General features: G+C 37.4%; 1 protein-coding gene across 1 annotated transcript in view; it reads right to left on the reverse strand.

The window, feature by feature from the left end:
• Positions 1–615: 615 nt before the first annotated feature.
• The window catches only part of tsc22d2 (TSC22 domain family 2), a 32,590-nt gene continuing 15,124 nt past the window's right edge, over positions 616–18,081 (reverse strand). Inside the window, exons 2-3 of the mRNA XM_079890240.1 lie at positions 1,952–2,003; positions 616–1,024 (exon numbers count right to left, since the gene is read on the reverse strand). Of these exons, the coding sequence (XP_079746366.1) occupies positions 752–1,024; positions 1,952–2,003 (325 nt within the window). The 3' untranslated portion in view covers positions 616–751. The remainder of the gene's footprint in view (positions 1,025–1,951; positions 2,004–18,081) is intronic.

Consider the following 18,081-nt stretch of genomic DNA (forward strand, 5'->3'; position numbering starts at 1 on the left):
CCCAAATCCCAATCCCAGATTTGAAAATAAAGAATGTTTCAGAATTGAAAACCGGAATTTAAGTCCTCAGGGAAAGTATAGAATAAAATCCAACAGAAAAAATACTTGATAACTGATGCTCACCTGTACAACTGGCTATACTTATAATACTTTACAATCTATACACATGTACATTCAAACCCCCAAACCAATTCACCTGTACAGGACTTGTGTGCATCAGCGACGTTGTTGAAATCACCTTTAGTGTTGGAACTGTGCCATGGGGACATTATTGCCTAAAACTTATTATCTTACATTTCAGAAACCCAAAGAAAGTTTCTATATATATATATATATATTTATATATAATAGACCTCTGTTACATTGTTCAATTTACATTATGAAAATAGCAGCCCTCTAATAAATATATGCAAACAGTAAAACTAAACAGACGAAAGGACTTAATCATGCACGCCGGCTCTGGAAAACACACCAATCTCCCAAGCTTTTCCATGCTAGTTACCCTCCATTTCCATTGTTAGCTTCCACTTTTCTCTTTTCTACCGAACTCTTTCCCAATCGCCTGCACCAAACGGCAATCTTAAGAGCCAAACCAAATTTGCTTCTCCCAAAATGATTGTCTAATACTGGGAAAGCCAAGCAGCAAGGATAGTCGAAGCATGGCTCTCCGCAAGTGGCAAACGAAAAAAAAATCTCCTTTGCAGGTTTTTGTTTTGTTTTTATGCAAGTCTCCAGAGCCCCGTGAAGGTCTTCACGCCGTGGACACGTTGGGTTGCGGGGGCAAGGCCACGAGGTCGCCTCCTTCCTGCAGGATTGCGTTGGCTGGCGTCTGTTGGGGAGAAGTGCTTCCGGGGACGTTGTTCTGGGAGGTGAGCTGAGTCAACTGCTCCGTGTTGGCCAGGGACTTTAATACTGCGTTCTCCCTCTCCAGGACCGAGTTCCTCTCGTAGAGCTCCTTGATCTGCTCCTTCAAGACCTCCACCTCCTCGCGCACCGCGTACATTAGATGGCTTTTCACGAGGTCCTGGAGAGAAGAGCAGGACCGTGATTAGGTGCACGTTTCGGATGCGAGCGCTTATAAAATGTACTTTTTTGTGGTTTCTTATGGATTTGAAAAGCTTTTATGCCATTCAGCCAAAAATAAAAACGATCCCATGATTTACTCTCCCTCAAGCCTCATCCTAGACGTGTATGACTTTCATCTTTCAGCCAAACTCAATGTGAGTTATATTAAGTAATTTCCTGGCTCTTCCAAGCTTTATAATGGGAGTGAATGGGAGTTTTTGAAGCCCAAAAAAGGGATTAAATATGTTATGAAGTTGTAAATATGGATATTTTTTTTCAGAAGGCCTTTATTATCCATCTGGAGCCGTATAGATTACTTTTATGATGGATGGATGTGCTTTTTTGGGCTTCAAAATCTCAGGTACTATTCACTCCCATTATAAAGCTTGGAAGAGACAGGATATTTTTTGATTTAACTCTAATAATGTTCGGCTTAAAAGAAGAAATGGCTTGAGTGAGAGTATTAAATGAGATAATTTGCATTTTTGGATGAACTAACCCTTTAAATGCTTCAAAAATGTCATGTGGTGCAACAAACACGTTAAAAAAATATATATATCTCATTACATTTTGGGGAGTCGGATCACATGACCTTACAACCTGAACTAACCTTGCCTTGTCATGAAAACGTCAAATTATCTGAGATTTGTTGTGTCTTCAGGGGATCATAAATTATCATCTCCTGACAAGTGTTTTCTGTATGTTGGTCACACCACATAACTTTGCTTTTGCTTACAACATTTTCACAAGTATTTTCGTTCAAGTGCTTTTTAAATAGTGATATACGATTACTCCAAACTACTTCAATGAAATCAGTTGAAATCCTTTATGCCTCAAGTAAAATAACAAAAATATATATTTTTAAAGAAAGAACTAAAATACTCACCATAGCTTGCTCTATTTTGTTATCAATGGCCACAACACTGGCACCAGAGGCACTGCAGGACAAAAACAAAAGACAACGCTTTAGAAAAAGAAGAAAGGAGTTTGCATTGGTGATCTCAATCTCAAGTCCTGTCAGGCAAGTTACATATCAGTTTAATCACACTTCTAACGAACTGCCAACTATTCATGTGCAATAACTCAGAATTGTAAATCCAGATAACATTTCCTTGTTGTGCTTATCAGCACATATTCTATAAAACCATACATTCAGTGGTACAAGATAAAAATCAGGAATGCACACACACGTCATCGCTATACTCCATTGCCCATTAAGAAACATATTCAGAATTTGTGCATAAATATTGGAGTTATGAAGGTGTGATACTATTGCATGGTGCAAGAATTGTACATAGTAATAAATAAATAAATAAAATCTAACAGCAGACCATTCTCATTGTTCCTGATGTTTACAGCACATTTAAGTCCCCCTGTGGTGAAAATCGTTTTTTAAAATGTATATATGGTGTTTTTAATATGCTTTAAGACAAACCATGTGCAAATTCATAAGCCAACACCATTGCATTGCATTGAGTATTTTCTCCTTAAAACTGCAGTGAAAAACACGGTTTGAAATCGCTGGTGTCATCGACTGTATAATTCACTCTTCCACTTCTTCTGAATCAGTTTCTGGTTCAAACATACACTGTATAAGTCTGAATTAAACCAGTATTCCCACTTGCCACTGTACAGTAAAGGGGATCAAGTATTCTGAGCTGGTGTGAGTGGGTGGAGGCGTTTAATTTGCATATTCATGATTATTCCTATACTGAATGAAGCAAGGGTTTAGAGTTACATTCAAGCTATTTCAAGGCATGAATAATTTTTTTTTTTGCACATTTAAATGTAATTTTGGTGATCAAATATTAAATTATTGACTAGAGGGACTTTAATTTAACTGCTGTTGTCTAATTTACCATACCTGGCACCATATTTACCATTTGGCAAAACCTTTGTTAACCAATACAAAAGAGTGACCGAATTTAAAAATAAAAATATATATAAATAAATAAAACGCTTCAATGTTGTTGTTAGCCAGACACGTGTTCTTGCTCATAATCTACGCTAACTTCATCATTGAAGACGCGCGGCACATCAACACCATTTTGTGTCATGAGCATTGCGTTAAAACAAGTTAAAACTGTCCAACTTTACACTTTAATTTCGAGTTGTTTTTATTTTTGCGATGGTCTTGAGTCTTGAGTGCAATGCGCTGCGTGAGATCTAGAGTTCATTCAAAACCATCAAGGCTTTAATATAAATATAAATGTAATATAAAGTGCTAAATAAATATACTATTCTTTTTAGTATAAGCGTACACCTTTTCAATACAAGCTTTTAGATGTGTTCATGACTGCAACTAGTTCGCGCTCCGCGCGTGACATTCCCCTCAATCCACAATAAACCCAACATGAACGAGTCTAATATAATAATCATATTACATAGATACAGCTTTCTCACAATTATGTTCTTTTACATAGACACACAAGTCAAATAAGTATAAAAAATATGTGTATCTTCGGAAAAAGCCACCCGAAGCACAAGCACATCTCAGCAATAACTCAAGAGTCTAGCTATAGAAAACATCGCGCGATTTAATTCCGTTATGAAAGCATAACATTTACCTGCATCGTGCCCTGTATGATATTAGTCTGGCAGAGTAAGTAGGAGAGGATCCGGGGGAGTACGGTAGACAATAGCTCATTTTGCAGCGCATGTTGGTGATCAGTTAGTCTCAGATGCAGAAGTGTGTGTTAGTGGTGAAGGCACTCCTCAAGATTTAAGGGATCTGTGGTCTCGAGGGGGGCGTGGCTTCGGAGAGGGGCGGAGTCACGCGTCTTCAACACGTTCCACGCGCTTCGGGTGTTTTTGGAACGCTGTCGCGCATGCGCAGAAGCGCCGCTTCAGTTTATGCCTGAACTCGCTCCACTCTATCCTGCTTTCTTCATCGCGATTGTTTTATTAAACAAGATGTATATTGCACACACAAACCATTCAGATGATTTTTCAATGCATTTTAAGAAAACACATTTAAACACATCTTACATGGAGATTTAAGGGGAAAAAAGAAACTTTTATTTTCAGTACATATGTTTACAAAGAAAAAAGTAGATCTGTAGTTTCTATTTATACAGATGGTTAACATGCACAAACCTGAAATACATTTCAATTTGGTTAAAGGTGAATAAACAGCATTCCATAACAGAATATAAACAGACACAAAAGGGTCATTTTCCTGGGATTCGGTGCCTTTTGTGTCCCCCAGTAAAGATCATGATCTTATTGCCTTCAAATGTTGAACAATATCAATGGTCTTTAAATAACACCATTTGAACTCCAAGCATATTGAAGTTGAACATGAGACATTTAACAGCATTTTGAACCACCACATATCAGCATTTTTCCTCGGTCCACCCTGTTATTTTTGACTACTTTCTCTATAAATTAAAGTATAAAAAAATGTAATGACATTATATCATAAAGCTGTCATCACTTCGTTTGGAGGGAAATCAACTTGGGCGAGTGAGTGAGATCCTCGGTAATTTTAAGTGTATTTCTAAAAATTAGAAATATACAAATATTTCTAGAAATTTAATCTTTCAAATTTGATGTGGTCAACCTTAATACGTCCACCCTGTTAAGGGAAATATGAAAAAGTTAGTAGAAAAATCATAATTGTAAAATAAAAATGTTATCATATTTAATAAACCTTCTATGTTAGCTTGTTTTTGCTCATTGGCTGATTTTAGGTCAGAATGTCCACCCTGTTAAATCAGAGCGAGAGAGAGTGAACTTATGTTTAAAGTTTAAGTAGTGCATTTAAAGTTATTTGTCAATGTTTTAATATTGTTTCCCATCTAAGTCAAGTTCAAAATCAAGTAAAATTGTAACTGGTTGTCCATAAGAAATCATCCATCCATCCTTTATACCACTTGTCCACCCTGTTAAGCCATTTTTTTTTTTTTTTTTTTTTTTACAATAATTTCATAAAATCAGCACACAAAAAACAACTAATTATTCAGTGACAATGAACAAGAGTATCAATATTTTTATTACTTTAAACATTTTATGCTTTTTATTTGTATCTTTTTCTAACAGGCTGGACATTTTTGTTTAATAACCGCTTACATTTTATTTGAGCTTGACTAGAATATTTTTTCAAATGCTTTCCATCACCCTATCATGACTAAACAAAACATTATTTTTTTGATTTTCCACATTTTATGATGGCCAAAAGGCACCGAACACCAGGAATGACCCAAAAAACATTGAATATAAAAAATGTTTTTCAATATAATGTACATGTACAGTGCATTCAAGGACGAGGACCACGAGAAGTCACCAGTCTCCAATTTAATTGTGTGCCCTCAGTGCTCCTACAAACAAGCTGAAGACTTTTCTGGTACACGACGTGCTTTCTAGGACTCATCCTGGAGTCAACTCCGACAGTAACAGCACCCTGATCAGGGAACTGGACCACAGGCACGTCAAACACACACATGCAAACCCAAACATGCACAGAATAAAGGCGTTTCCCAAAGTGCATCAAGTGCCTTTAACTTTCACAATCCTGTGCAACTAAAGCCAGCACGTTCCTTCAGGCAGTAAACTGCTGTCAAGCTTATCTTAGTCTGCAAGAATCCTCCATTAAATGGCCGATGGTGATTAGAACCATTCATGTGTAAATCCTAATTTCATGAATGCATTAGCATTAAAAAGCAGGGACATCATTTCTGCTCTAAAGTCAAAAAAGTGTGAAAGCTGCAATTAACCCCAAGTCGTCTCCGGTGGCCACTGCGTCTTTGTTGCCAAGAAGACTGGCTGCGTATGAATACTGCATGTGTCTATATATACACCAACTGACTACATAAACCTTTCTAAATTTGGAGTTGTTTACCCAAATACGAACTTTAGGAAAGACTGTCTGGATTGTACACAAGTTTCCACAAGATCCAGAGGTCTACTTTCTAGGAAACGAATCAAATAAAACAATCATGCCTCAATCTCACTGAATTTGCGCTAGTTGTTGCCAGAAAATGCAGTGGCTTAACTTGGAAGTTAGATCCCTAATCTTTCAAAAACTAAGTGGATATCAAGATAAAAAAAAAAAAAAAAAGTCATGAATTTATTATGTGTTAAAATATTGAACGCCTCTGATGATTATGGATTCACCACCTCTGGCACTTGATTAACAGACGCAAGTTTTTAAGAATTATTTGTACACTTTTTTTTGCTGAGTTCGTTAGTATGAATTAGTGGTCGACCGATATTTTAACATTTTTAAAATATCGGCATTGGTCGTTAAGTTTTTCTGATTGGCCGACGTGTTGGAAGTGAGACTTTTATTTTGACGGGCGGGTATATTTGTGGCAATAGCCAACAATACATTGTATGGGTCAAAATTATCGATTTTTATTTCATGCCAAAAATCATTAGGATATTAAGTAAAGATCATGTTCCATGAAGATATTTAGCAAATTTCCTACCGTAAATATATAAAACATGTATTTTTGTGAGTGAATGCAGCACAATCGCCAACAAAAATGGACAACTTTAAAGGCCATTTTCTCAATGTTTACATTTTTTTGCAGATTTTTTTTGCAGATTGCAAATATTGTCCTATCATAACAAACCATACATCAAAGGAAAGCTTATTTAATCAGTTTCCATATGATGTATAAATCTCAATTTCAAAAACATTGACCCATTTGACTGGTTTTGTGGTCCAGGGTCACATATCGGCTTTATATCGGCCACCCTGCTCTCGAAGATATCGGCATCGGCAATAAAAAAACCCAGTATCAGTCGACCACTAGTATGAATGAGCATAACACAGCTGTAAGTCTTGGGATCATGTAGTTCCTCAGTCCCTCCAGTTTTTCGCAATTCCGCGATCGCTGAATACAACGCAAAATCAACAAAACGTCACATTTTTTTGCGATCCTGCATAATTCCTAATTTAACTGCAAAATAATCACAAAAATGCAAAAGACCTCACAAAACATTAAATTATAATCACCCAATTGAAATATCTCTAGTTTAATTAAAGTTTCAATGCATTTTTACTATACAGATGTTGCGAGAAAAGGGGAAACTCATTTCCTCGATTTACTGAAGCCTATAATGTAAAACGCATTTTGCAGCTGCACAGCTAGCACAGCTCACTCATTGGCTGTGCTGCGGCAACTGCACATACAATGGCGCGGGCGCCTCTGAGCCAATGAGCGAGCATCACGCCATTACACGTCAGAGCCCGCCAAGGGGGGCGCGGCCTTAGCCTATATTATTCTTTTACTATCTATGATATTAGTCCCCGAAAAACGCCATTTTAGCAGGTTTAACGACTGAAGCGACACCTTGCCAGGTTACTATAGTGCGGCCGGCTACGCAATACTCGTTCCCTACTCTCAGGGAACCGAGGTTACGATAGTAACCAAGTAGGTCCCTTTCGAACGGTCACTTCGTATTGCGTAGCTATACGCAGTGGGGACGCCATGCAAAACGCCACACTATAAGTGGTTGCTAACTGCAGCTCATGAGCCCTCAACTCAGGATTTACACACAGTTCTACAGTATAAATTACTACACCTGCTGTTAATATTTACATAGGTCAGGTAGAAAAATTGCCCATAGGTTGTTTTAAAAGTTAATTTGATGAGAATTTGATTAGACCAAAATAAACAAGCTTTATGCAATTTATTTGTGATTTGTGTCATCATGTATGACTATTGTGCATCTGACATAATACTATTATGGTAAATGTGATGTCCTAATTATAAAATATAAAAATCGCAAATTTTTTCACAAATTTCTGGAAATTACCACCACAAAATCAGTCATTTTGATCGCAAAAATCAAAAAAAAAAAAATAAAAACCGTGAAATCATGGCGGGACTGGTTCTTGCAACATCAATAGACATGACAACATCTTATCTCATTCTCAGCGCCCTGTTTTACACCGTTTGGTTTATGAGTGTGATGTGGTAGATTATATCTACATGTTGCATAGTGACTAACAAAGACAACTTGAATTCCAGTCTGTTCCAGCTAACTTCCTCCTGTATAAATGACTACACTGGGGAAATTCAGGAGAAAAGTCTCTGAAATTAGTAATAAAAACAAACATGGATATACGTGGAGAGGAACACGTACAAACAATTCTTCTGAACTCACAGGAAATTCATATAAAAAATACTTGTTTTTTAAAATTGTTTCCTCATGATGAACTTTTTAATGCCACTCCAACTTTATTTCCAATTTCCATGGAGATTAACAAGTTTAAATACTATAGAAGAGCAATTTAAAAATGTATATAAGGTATTAAAAGTTTGCTTTGGACTATAATGGACTCAGGGATGACGCAGTTCCTTCAGAGTGTTTGCTAAATAATATTTGCTAAAAATTAATATTGTAAGAGAACTTAACCCTCCTATTACCCTCAAATATACCAACAATTTTTACCCACTGGGGTCAATTTGACCCCAGCAATTGAAACCCCCAGAATGTGATTAGACAACCCAGAATTTCTGAGGAAATAAAATACATTTCATAAGGCTCTATTATCTTATAATTATCTTAAATAATAATAAATAATAAGAATAAAAATAAAGTTCAGGTTTTATGAATTCAACTGATTAGACATGTTTGTTCACATGGGAGATGTGCAGCTTTTATTTTTCGTATTTTTTCAAAAAGTAGACTCATACTTCCATAATTTTTATTTTATTTTTTAATTAAAAAGTTAGTTTTAATAAATCATATGTTCAACCAAAAAACCCTATCTGTTTTCATTCATTTAAGGGTCACTGTAGCTGATGATTATAATAAAATGATTATTTAATACCGTATACCATGACACTCTCATACCGTTACAACCCTAAGTTAAAGCTATCTTTTTTTGTTTTATCAGCATTAATGACAGACACATATTAGGCTGCTGTCACTTTAAGAGCTAGTGCACGGATCCATTATACTGTAGTGCGCTCTTTATCAGCTGCTTATTTAAGACAATGGCCTAACCGACTGTGTTTACAGGGATACTCGCATATATTCATTTAATCAAAAATCCACACAAAAAAAGTTTGCGGTTTCGATTTTGGTTTAATTTCGTTTAATCATGCAGCCCTAGTGTGGACGGTGTCGGGATTCAGGATGTTTGCTAACAGGTATTTCCAACTCCTTTTTATCCCTAAACGAAGAACGAAAAAGACCTCCGCTGTGAGTATATCAGGGCTTTTAAACATCACCGTTTCAGCCAGTTATTTTAGCCCTCCAAAAATATTTTTGTTGCCAAAATTTTCATGCATCGCTACGAGAAACTTTTAACTTTTAACTTGAGCACTTGGCATTTCAGAATGGCCTGTGGTGCGCGAGATGCTGCAAAAAAAGAAAAGAAAGATGCAAGTGCAACAGTCAAGCATATACATGAGGCCTACATAAGTAAAAGCGTATAAGCATATGTTTACATAGAAATACAATGGAAAAGCAGCAGAGTCAAATGAGAAACCGCGGTTTGAAATGCCGTAGTCGTTCAGAGGGTTTCTTCCCCTGTAAGGCATGTGAAGTTTATGTAATTCCTTCAGCTCCAAATCAAAGCCATGAGAGATTCATCCTCAACACCCATTTGCTGTAAACAAGTCCAGAGTCTTGAGAGACGCCGCTAATTAACTCGTTGAGCTGTTGCATAATGTTTTGGGACAGGACACAGCTGGCCTAGAATCAGTGACCTCCTACCGCTGGTGGACTCATGTGGATCAGCCAATGGTCCTGTTACGCCTCCATCCGCACGCTCTACAACAGGCACCTCCTGCTGTTCGCCAATGTGCATATAGTAGCTTAGTTAAAGCTTATTTAAATCTGCAAGCATTCATTGTTTAATGGGGACAATTAGGATAGATATGCTGATGAGTCTCTACACTATGAAAACACTTTTTCAACTGATTAGTTCACTTCAAAATGAAAAATCTATCATTTACTCACCCTTAAGTTGTTTCAAATCTGAATGAATTTCTTTCTTCTATTGAAGACAAAGGAAGATATTTTGAAGAATATGGGTAACCAGACAGTTGATAGACCCCATCGACTACCATAGTAGGAAAAAAAATACTATGGAAGTCAATGGGGTTAATCAACTGTTTGGTATAAATATGACAGAATTTTGAATTTTTGAAGTGAACTATTTCTTTAATGAATCAATCTAACATTGAATCATTTTGCTTGTCAAACTGTCCAACAACCCATACACTTAGTCAGCTGTCAACAGTGCAAAAGGCAAAAGTCAAGTGAAGTGACGTAAAGGCCAAGTATGGAATTTGTACATACTAGGAATTTCTACTCTGCATTTAACCCATACAAGTGCACACACACATTAGGAGCAGTGAGTAGTGAACACACACACACACACACCCCCGGAGCAGTGGGCAGCCATTCACAAAGTCAAGTGCTCATACTCAATGCCAAGCACATGGTGTCCAAAAGAGGGGCTCTTAAAGGGATATTTCACCGCTGGAAAGATGAATGTGTATGTAAATTGGGTGATTTATGTAGTAGAAATGTGAAATTATTTTAGAAGTTGGTGCCTTCTAGACTGAGAAAAGCCAGAAAATGTATTTTTGGCTCATGTGGATGAAAGACAACAACTCCCAGAATGCACTTGCTTCGCTGCGCTACGAGGCCACGCCCAAGCCACACCTACCGGTTACAGAGGGCAGTATCGGAAGAAATGATACGACTAGGCGACTCAAAAGTGAAAAGACGCCGTTTTATCGTGACATCTCCCTATGGGCGGGTTGAAGACATGCGGGACGAGCTCCTCCTACTGGCTGTAGTCTCTCGCCTCTGGACAGAAAAGCCTCCGAGTCATCAGAGGTTTTTTTCCAGACACACAATCCAGAAATCTCTCGTCTCAGGGGGACATGAGGGAGGGAAGCACGGTCGTTCGAAAACACTACCGGATTTCTACTGATACAAAGCTTGATGCTAATCGGTGAAGTATAGGGGTGGGGGGAAAAATCGATTCTCAGATGCATCGCGATGTGACCTATTTAGTATTTTCTGTATGAGAGCTGCTTTCTGTATTGTTTAGTTTTCACATCAATATGCTGTAAACCGATCTGTTATACGTACGTTATACTGCCCTCCACAGTCACAGTGTGTATCAGTGCAATGCCAGTCACAAAAAGGTACATTTTGACTGTGCTCTCTGCAGATGTTCATTCACTTTTTTGGTATAAGCTGTTTTTGATTGTGTTATACAGCAAACATTTGAAGTCATAACTCTTTATTATTTAGTTGTGTATAAGAGCGGCTTTGTATGTTACTAATTATTCAGAATATGCACAAACATTATGTTTGTATGAGAGCTGCTGGTACACAATCTATATTTCTGAACGAAAACTGTTTGTGATTTTGCTACAAGTACGCTGCTAGTACAGGCACACGTTTATTTTCCTGTTGGTTCTTTGCAATGTTGGGACATGCTGGCAAATGTAACCTTACAGTTGACTTGCCAAATCACTTCCATTTGTTTTATTAATAAAATGAATATAGGAAGTAATGGAAGTAAGTTCGTTATGGGTCATCATAAATACTTTGCTTTAAAAGTACCAAGTAGTCAAAAAAAAAAAAAAAAAAGATGCATCAATAATCGTTACCCTCTGAATCGTAATCGAATCGTGAGGTGCCTAGAGATTCCCACCCCTAGTGAAGTATTCCTTTAAGTAGCCATTTTATTTTTTACAGTCAACCCAACTTCTAAGAATACACTGATTTTATTGAAGCGTGACAATTTCCACATTGAAAATCAAAAATCAATCTTTAGTAAAATCCGTCTCTTTAAGAAAAATCTTTAATGAATTGGATTTAGACTGATTTGCTGTTAAGAATACAGCTTGTTTCTCCCTACAGAATATATCCCAGTTGAGAAAATGGCTATTTGCAGGATATTTTTATTTACTTTGATTACATAACACAGTTCAAAGTTCTGTCATTAGCCGTCTGGCTATTTTTAGAAGTAAATGCACAATTGAACTTTACCTGTTGGATAAGCAGCTTCTTGATCTACTTCTGACAAGCTATAGAAACTAGTTCATATCTTTGCTCTGTTGGTTTCTTTCTTCATTCTAAAACTTAAAACAAGATGCAAGGCTGAATTTGCAACAAAAAAAAAAATTTAAATTACCAAAATTCAACAATCTCTTATTTGAACTCTGACTTTTAAGTGGTCAGCAATGTGCTTCAATTAGCCAGTCAATGCAGTTTCCTAGAACATCCGAGAGAAAAAAGGTCAAACCAATTCAATTATTCACCAGGTCCAACTGATTGCATAATCTGAATTAGTAAGGAAATCTTTACAAAAAGAGAAATGGAGGGTAAACATGCAGGTTCACCAAAAAAAAAAAAAAAAAAAGTAGCTTCTGTTGAACCAAAACAGCGATATTTGGCAAACTGTCTAAATTGCTCTTTTCACTACAAAATAAGCAGACTGATAACATGTCAGGGTAAAATAAAGCACCATAAGAAGTTGAGTTGTGTAAATCACTGACTAGATTCATTGCATGGAGAAGGGCAGCTTGAACTTTCTGCAAAATATCATTTTGTCTGGCAATCAAAGATTAGATTTTATTTATTTGGGTGAACAATTCCCTCAAAATAACTATTTAGGTCACACTTCAGATTAGGGTCCAATTCTCTCTATTAACTTTTGCCTCAAACTCCTAATTACTGCTTTTTATTAGTTAGTAAGGTTGTTAAGTTTAGGTATTGGTGGATTAAGGGATGTAGAATATGGTCATGCAGAATAAGGCATTAATATGTGCTTTATAATTACTAATAAAAAGCTAATATCCTAGTAATATGCATGCTAACAAGCAACTAGTTAATAGTGAGAATTGGACCCTAAACTAAAGTGTTACCAATATTCTACATTAATTTACAAATATATCCTAATTCTGGAACAGCGATGACTCACAGATATAACTGGTGGAATCAGTATCACTAATAGGCCTAACTAATTATACAAAAAATGTAATTGCACTTGATGCAAATACATGAGTAACAATGCAAATATTTCTCAAACAAAAGCATTTTCATGGAAACTGCCTGTAACTAAAAGCCCTGGAGTGTTTTGACGAAGATAAAAGAGCAGGATAAATAGTCAAATAAGACTTATCGCACGCTTCGCTTGTACCATAAATACTGTCAGAGAGACGTCAAACTAATGACAAGCATCAAACACACAAAAAAAACCTGTCCTAATGATCCTAATTTATAACAATTATTCTCATACTTTTACTAATAGTGCTGCAACCACCAACAAAGCTGTTAAATTGTTTTATAGTTTTGCATACAAAATGTCAATTCGGTTCATCTAATTACAGGCATGAAAACTGGTCAGGGGTAAAAAGAAAAAAAAAGCAAGAAGGATACGGCATATATATATATATATATAACACAAAACACACAGCATGAGATTATTTTTTCTTTTTCGCCTGAACCAGAATCTCAAGGGCCCGTTTTCTCTGTTCAGCAGCATCTCTCAGCCTTGCCCTCTTCTCCTGTGTTTTGAGATCCGGAGCACTACTGGATCCTTTGCAGTGCATCACTCTCTCCTTTCTCTCCGGGGGGGATGTTTTTTATAAAAAAATAAAAACTTGACCAAAACCACTTATTTTTGTCGAATAAATGCAGTTTTCAAATGTATCCACTTTGGAGTGCGTTTTCACAAAGCTTCGTTTTCATTAATAAAAACGCCATGCCATCTCAGTGTGGACGGAAGGCCAAAACGGAGAGAAAAATATACGTTTTCAAATCTTGAAATCCGCGATCTTCATTTAAGATTTTCATTGAAAAGATTCTCACGACCCCCCACCAAATATTTTTTCATCGGATTTGCACAAATCACGTAGGTGACACATTTTGACCCAAAACGGCGAATTTCGCCGAAAGGTGAGGAGTTTTCATGCCTGTAATTATGAAAACTCTACAGAAATTCAGGTGAGTCACAGCACAATAAATCAGTCATTCAGACCTGCTTACAAATGCATACGGGTCACAAAACAAAAGGCCTTTGATTTTCGTTCAGGGCAATGGCTTGACTAGTGTAAACGGTTGAACACTGTGCTTCTGTGGGGACAGGAGCGAACATGTAGCAAATATCAGAAATCTGACATGAATACCATCCTTCCCACCAGAGTTATGAGTCACGCTAATGTTCAATCTCTCTGGCTCGATGTCAGCACAACCCTCCCTTTGTTCAAGAACCAACGACTTCTCAATCATAATCAAATGTCAATTTGTGCCTTTGAGGTTTAAGAAAGCCCAGTACTCAATGTACTTTAAAACCACATAAAAAAAAAAATATATCAAAAAGAAAGAGAAATAGATCAACAAATGACACATTTTAATCAGACATTTACCAAGGACTCTTAGAGCCAATTACAAATCTGTTCAGGAGCTTAATTAATTTTTAAAGATTTTAAAACACTAGGCATCATACACTTGCAAACTTTGTTAATGTTACGGAGGAAAAACGAGCAAGGATCACACACACTACCAGACTTTCAGGTCGTTCCGAATGCAACAAACTCATGCAAAATAGTTGGTAGATGCATGAAAAATGGTGTTGAAAAATTCTCCAATTGGATGGAGACTGAAATAAATCTGTCCAACATACAAATCATGATTTCAATTAAATCTGTCAAGTCAAATATGCAAGCTCTGACATTTGGCAACTAGCGTAGACTCGCCCAGACTGTAAATCAGGGCAAAAATGTGGGCAAAAGTTGTGTATTCGGGCCTTTACTGAGGTTACACATCACATATATCTCACATAGGCATTATTTGTCATATAGGTTATATTATAAAAGCTTATCAAACTAGTTCTGCCGGAAACTGAACCATGAATGAGGAACCCTGACATAGAGATGTGAAGTAACATCATACATCCAAAAGTTGAGAAAATGTTTGCTGCAACACACTCCGGTCCACTTGATTTCTAACCGACACAGGTCAATCTAAATCACTCAAACATCTTCTTGATCAGCCCTTTCTTGTGTGTATGACGAGTGCCCTTAAAGATGCCAAAGCAAAACCTGTCAACAATGGACCATTTTCACATTTCCAGGGCTCTCAGAAGTGGCAGGAGTCATAGTTGGGGTACAACTAGTGGTCAAAAGGAGACTACAGCAACAAATATATTCCCATTTTGTCCAATAGCAAAATAAAAAATACATGATAGTAATTCCACGACTTTACAAAAGAGGAAAAAACAGAAAGGGAGATTGATTACGATGTTAAAAAGAGAGAAAGACGTCAAATTCACCATCACTTTCTCAGCTGTTGTATTAGAAACACCCTCACAGCAGTGTTAACTACTTTTTAGTAATTTAATGCTGAGGTATTGTAACATTATAGTGTTATAGATGTACATTACATTTCTTAAAAATGAAAATATAAAAAAGTAGCTATATTTACAATGTAATAACTGCGTAAAAAGGGTGCTACTTGTTACAGAAGTTAAGTCCGTTATTTAAAACACTTTTAAATAAGAGTTTAAATGGTCAAACTTTTTTTAATATAAAGTCAACAGTTGTAATGTTATTTTAGGAATTCAATCTTTTTGAGGAAATAAACCCTTCAAATCTGCCTATTCAGTTTGTGTTGGAGTGTGAAGGGTTAAATGAAAGGCGCGCGTTTTCTCCATTTCCCCAGAAACGCTGAGAAAATAGCTAGTGCTGTTCACGATGGAAAACGCAAGTAACATTATTGGGCATTGTTGCCAATTTATTATCCACACTGCTATCAAGATCAACTTATAATTTGGTGCAGAAAGCCAAACCTTTTTAAAGCATTTCATCCGCAGAGATTACAAGCGATCCACTCGGATGACAGCATCAACCAAGAGGCTAAAGCTTTACTGCTGGAATTGTTGGCCGTTTTATGTTACGCTTTATTTGAGAAAACGGCCATTTTGCAGAATTACTGGTCAATCTGTAAATTTACCAACTCGTTACGCACAATTGCTGTAATTCTGCATAATAGCTACATTTTCCCCGAACAAACCACAAGTTTATTACAGTCTGTTACATTTAATCGGCTGTTGTTCCAGTCCATTGATAGGATTAATTATCAACATTGCTTGGTGGGTTAGGCTAAAATATGCCATTATAATTTGGAAGTGACTATCCCTAATTTGTCATGATATGACGGCTAACATTTCATTTTGTTGGTGTTGCGTGTCATACATTTTGTAACCCGGCCAGTTATCACCATATTCCACTGAAATAGACGCATTTATGTGTAATGAGGATTTGCATTTGATCACATTTTGCTTTAGTTTGGTGATAACTCTCACACTAACTGTGCTGTTTGCTTGTTGCATTTCTTGTCAAGGGTAAGTTAGTTTAGTTAAGGCTGAGTTTACTTTTTCCTCGTTGAGGGAAGGGGATAAGAGGGCCAAGGTTCAAGAGTCATGGTTCGCTACTGCTGTCAACTCGCATGTGTGGTTAAGGAAATAAAGTCTATATCAGCAGTTATCAATAGTCTATATTCGTCATTCAAATAGGGAAACTGAAACTAGGATGCAGATATACAAACCGTAAACGAAGCAGCGCTAGCTTAGCATTATAAAAATAACAATCATGCTGATCACAATACAAGCAACTCATGAGGGTATTCAGTCATGAAAATATTCAGGCCCTGGAATGCTCAGGTAAGATGATGTCAAATTAAAACCTCCTTCTGTACGTGCTTGTCTTGTCTTTGCTCAATTTCGCTTTTTATTCCCGTGCACTGTAGTGTTGTCAAAAGTACCAACTTTTACCAAAATTTAGAAAATGAGACGATACCAGCATTTCCCTCAAGCATTTTGAGCGCTGTTGAACGGATTCTTAAACACCTGGTTGGCCATTGTGTTCATGCGCTCAACATATATATCCGTGATTGGCTACAATGGTCAACGTTTTCAAAGCAGGCGTCTATAAGCGGATCCCTAATATATCCACTGATGGACGGATCTGCTGATAGACGTCGCTTTCAAACGCTCCTGTGTGTATCTGTGTAAGTGCTCTGTGAAGAGCGTCAAAGACACCATGTTTTTGAAGCATTGATCATTGTAGCCAATCAGAGACATATGTTGAGCGGGTGAACGCAATGGCCAATCACAGACATGTGTTGAGCATGTGAACACAACGGCCAATCAGAGACATATGTTGGGCGGGTGAACACAACGGCCAATCAGAGACATATATGTTGAGCGGGTGAACACAACGGCCAATCACAGACATATGTGTTGAGCATGTGAACACAACGGCCAATCACAGACATATATGTTGAGCGGGTGAACACAACGGCCAATCAGAGACATATGTTGAGCGGGTGAACACAATGGCCAATCACAGACATATGTTGAGCGGGTGAACACAACGGCCAATCAGAGACATATGTTGAGCATGTGAACACAACAGCCAATCACAGACATATGTTGAGCGGGTGAACACAACGGCCAATCAGAGACATGTTGAGCGGGTGAACACAATGGCCAATCACAGACATATGTGTTGAGCATGTGAACACAACGGCCAATCAGAGACATATGTTGAGCGGGTGAACACAACGGCCAATCACAGACATATGTTGAGCATGTGAACGCAACGGCCAATCAGAGACATATGTTGAGCGAGTGAACGCAATGGCCAATCAGAGACATATATTGACCATGTGAACACAACGGCCAATCAGAGACATATGTTGAGCGAGTGAACGCAATGGCCAATCAGAGACATATGTTGAGCATGTGAACGCAATGGCCAATCACAGACATGTTGAGCGGGTGAACGCAATGGGCAATCAAAGACATGTTGACTGCGTAAACACAATGGCCAATCAAAGACGTTGAGTGCGTAAACACAATGGCCAATCAGAGGTGTTTAAGAATCCGTTCAACAGCGCTCAATGCTTGAGGGAAATGCTGGTATCGTCACATTTTTAAAATGTCAGTACCGACTTGGTACCGAAGTCGATTCTTTTTACAACACTAGCGCACTGACTAATTTGCTAAACTGAACAGCCAATCAG

Source organism: Squalius cephalus (assembly GCF_949319135.1).
Source record: "Squalius cephalus genome assembly, chromosome: 13".
NCBI classification, from domain to species: domain Eukaryota; kingdom Metazoa; phylum Chordata; class Actinopteri; order Cypriniformes; family Leuciscidae; genus Squalius; species Squalius cephalus.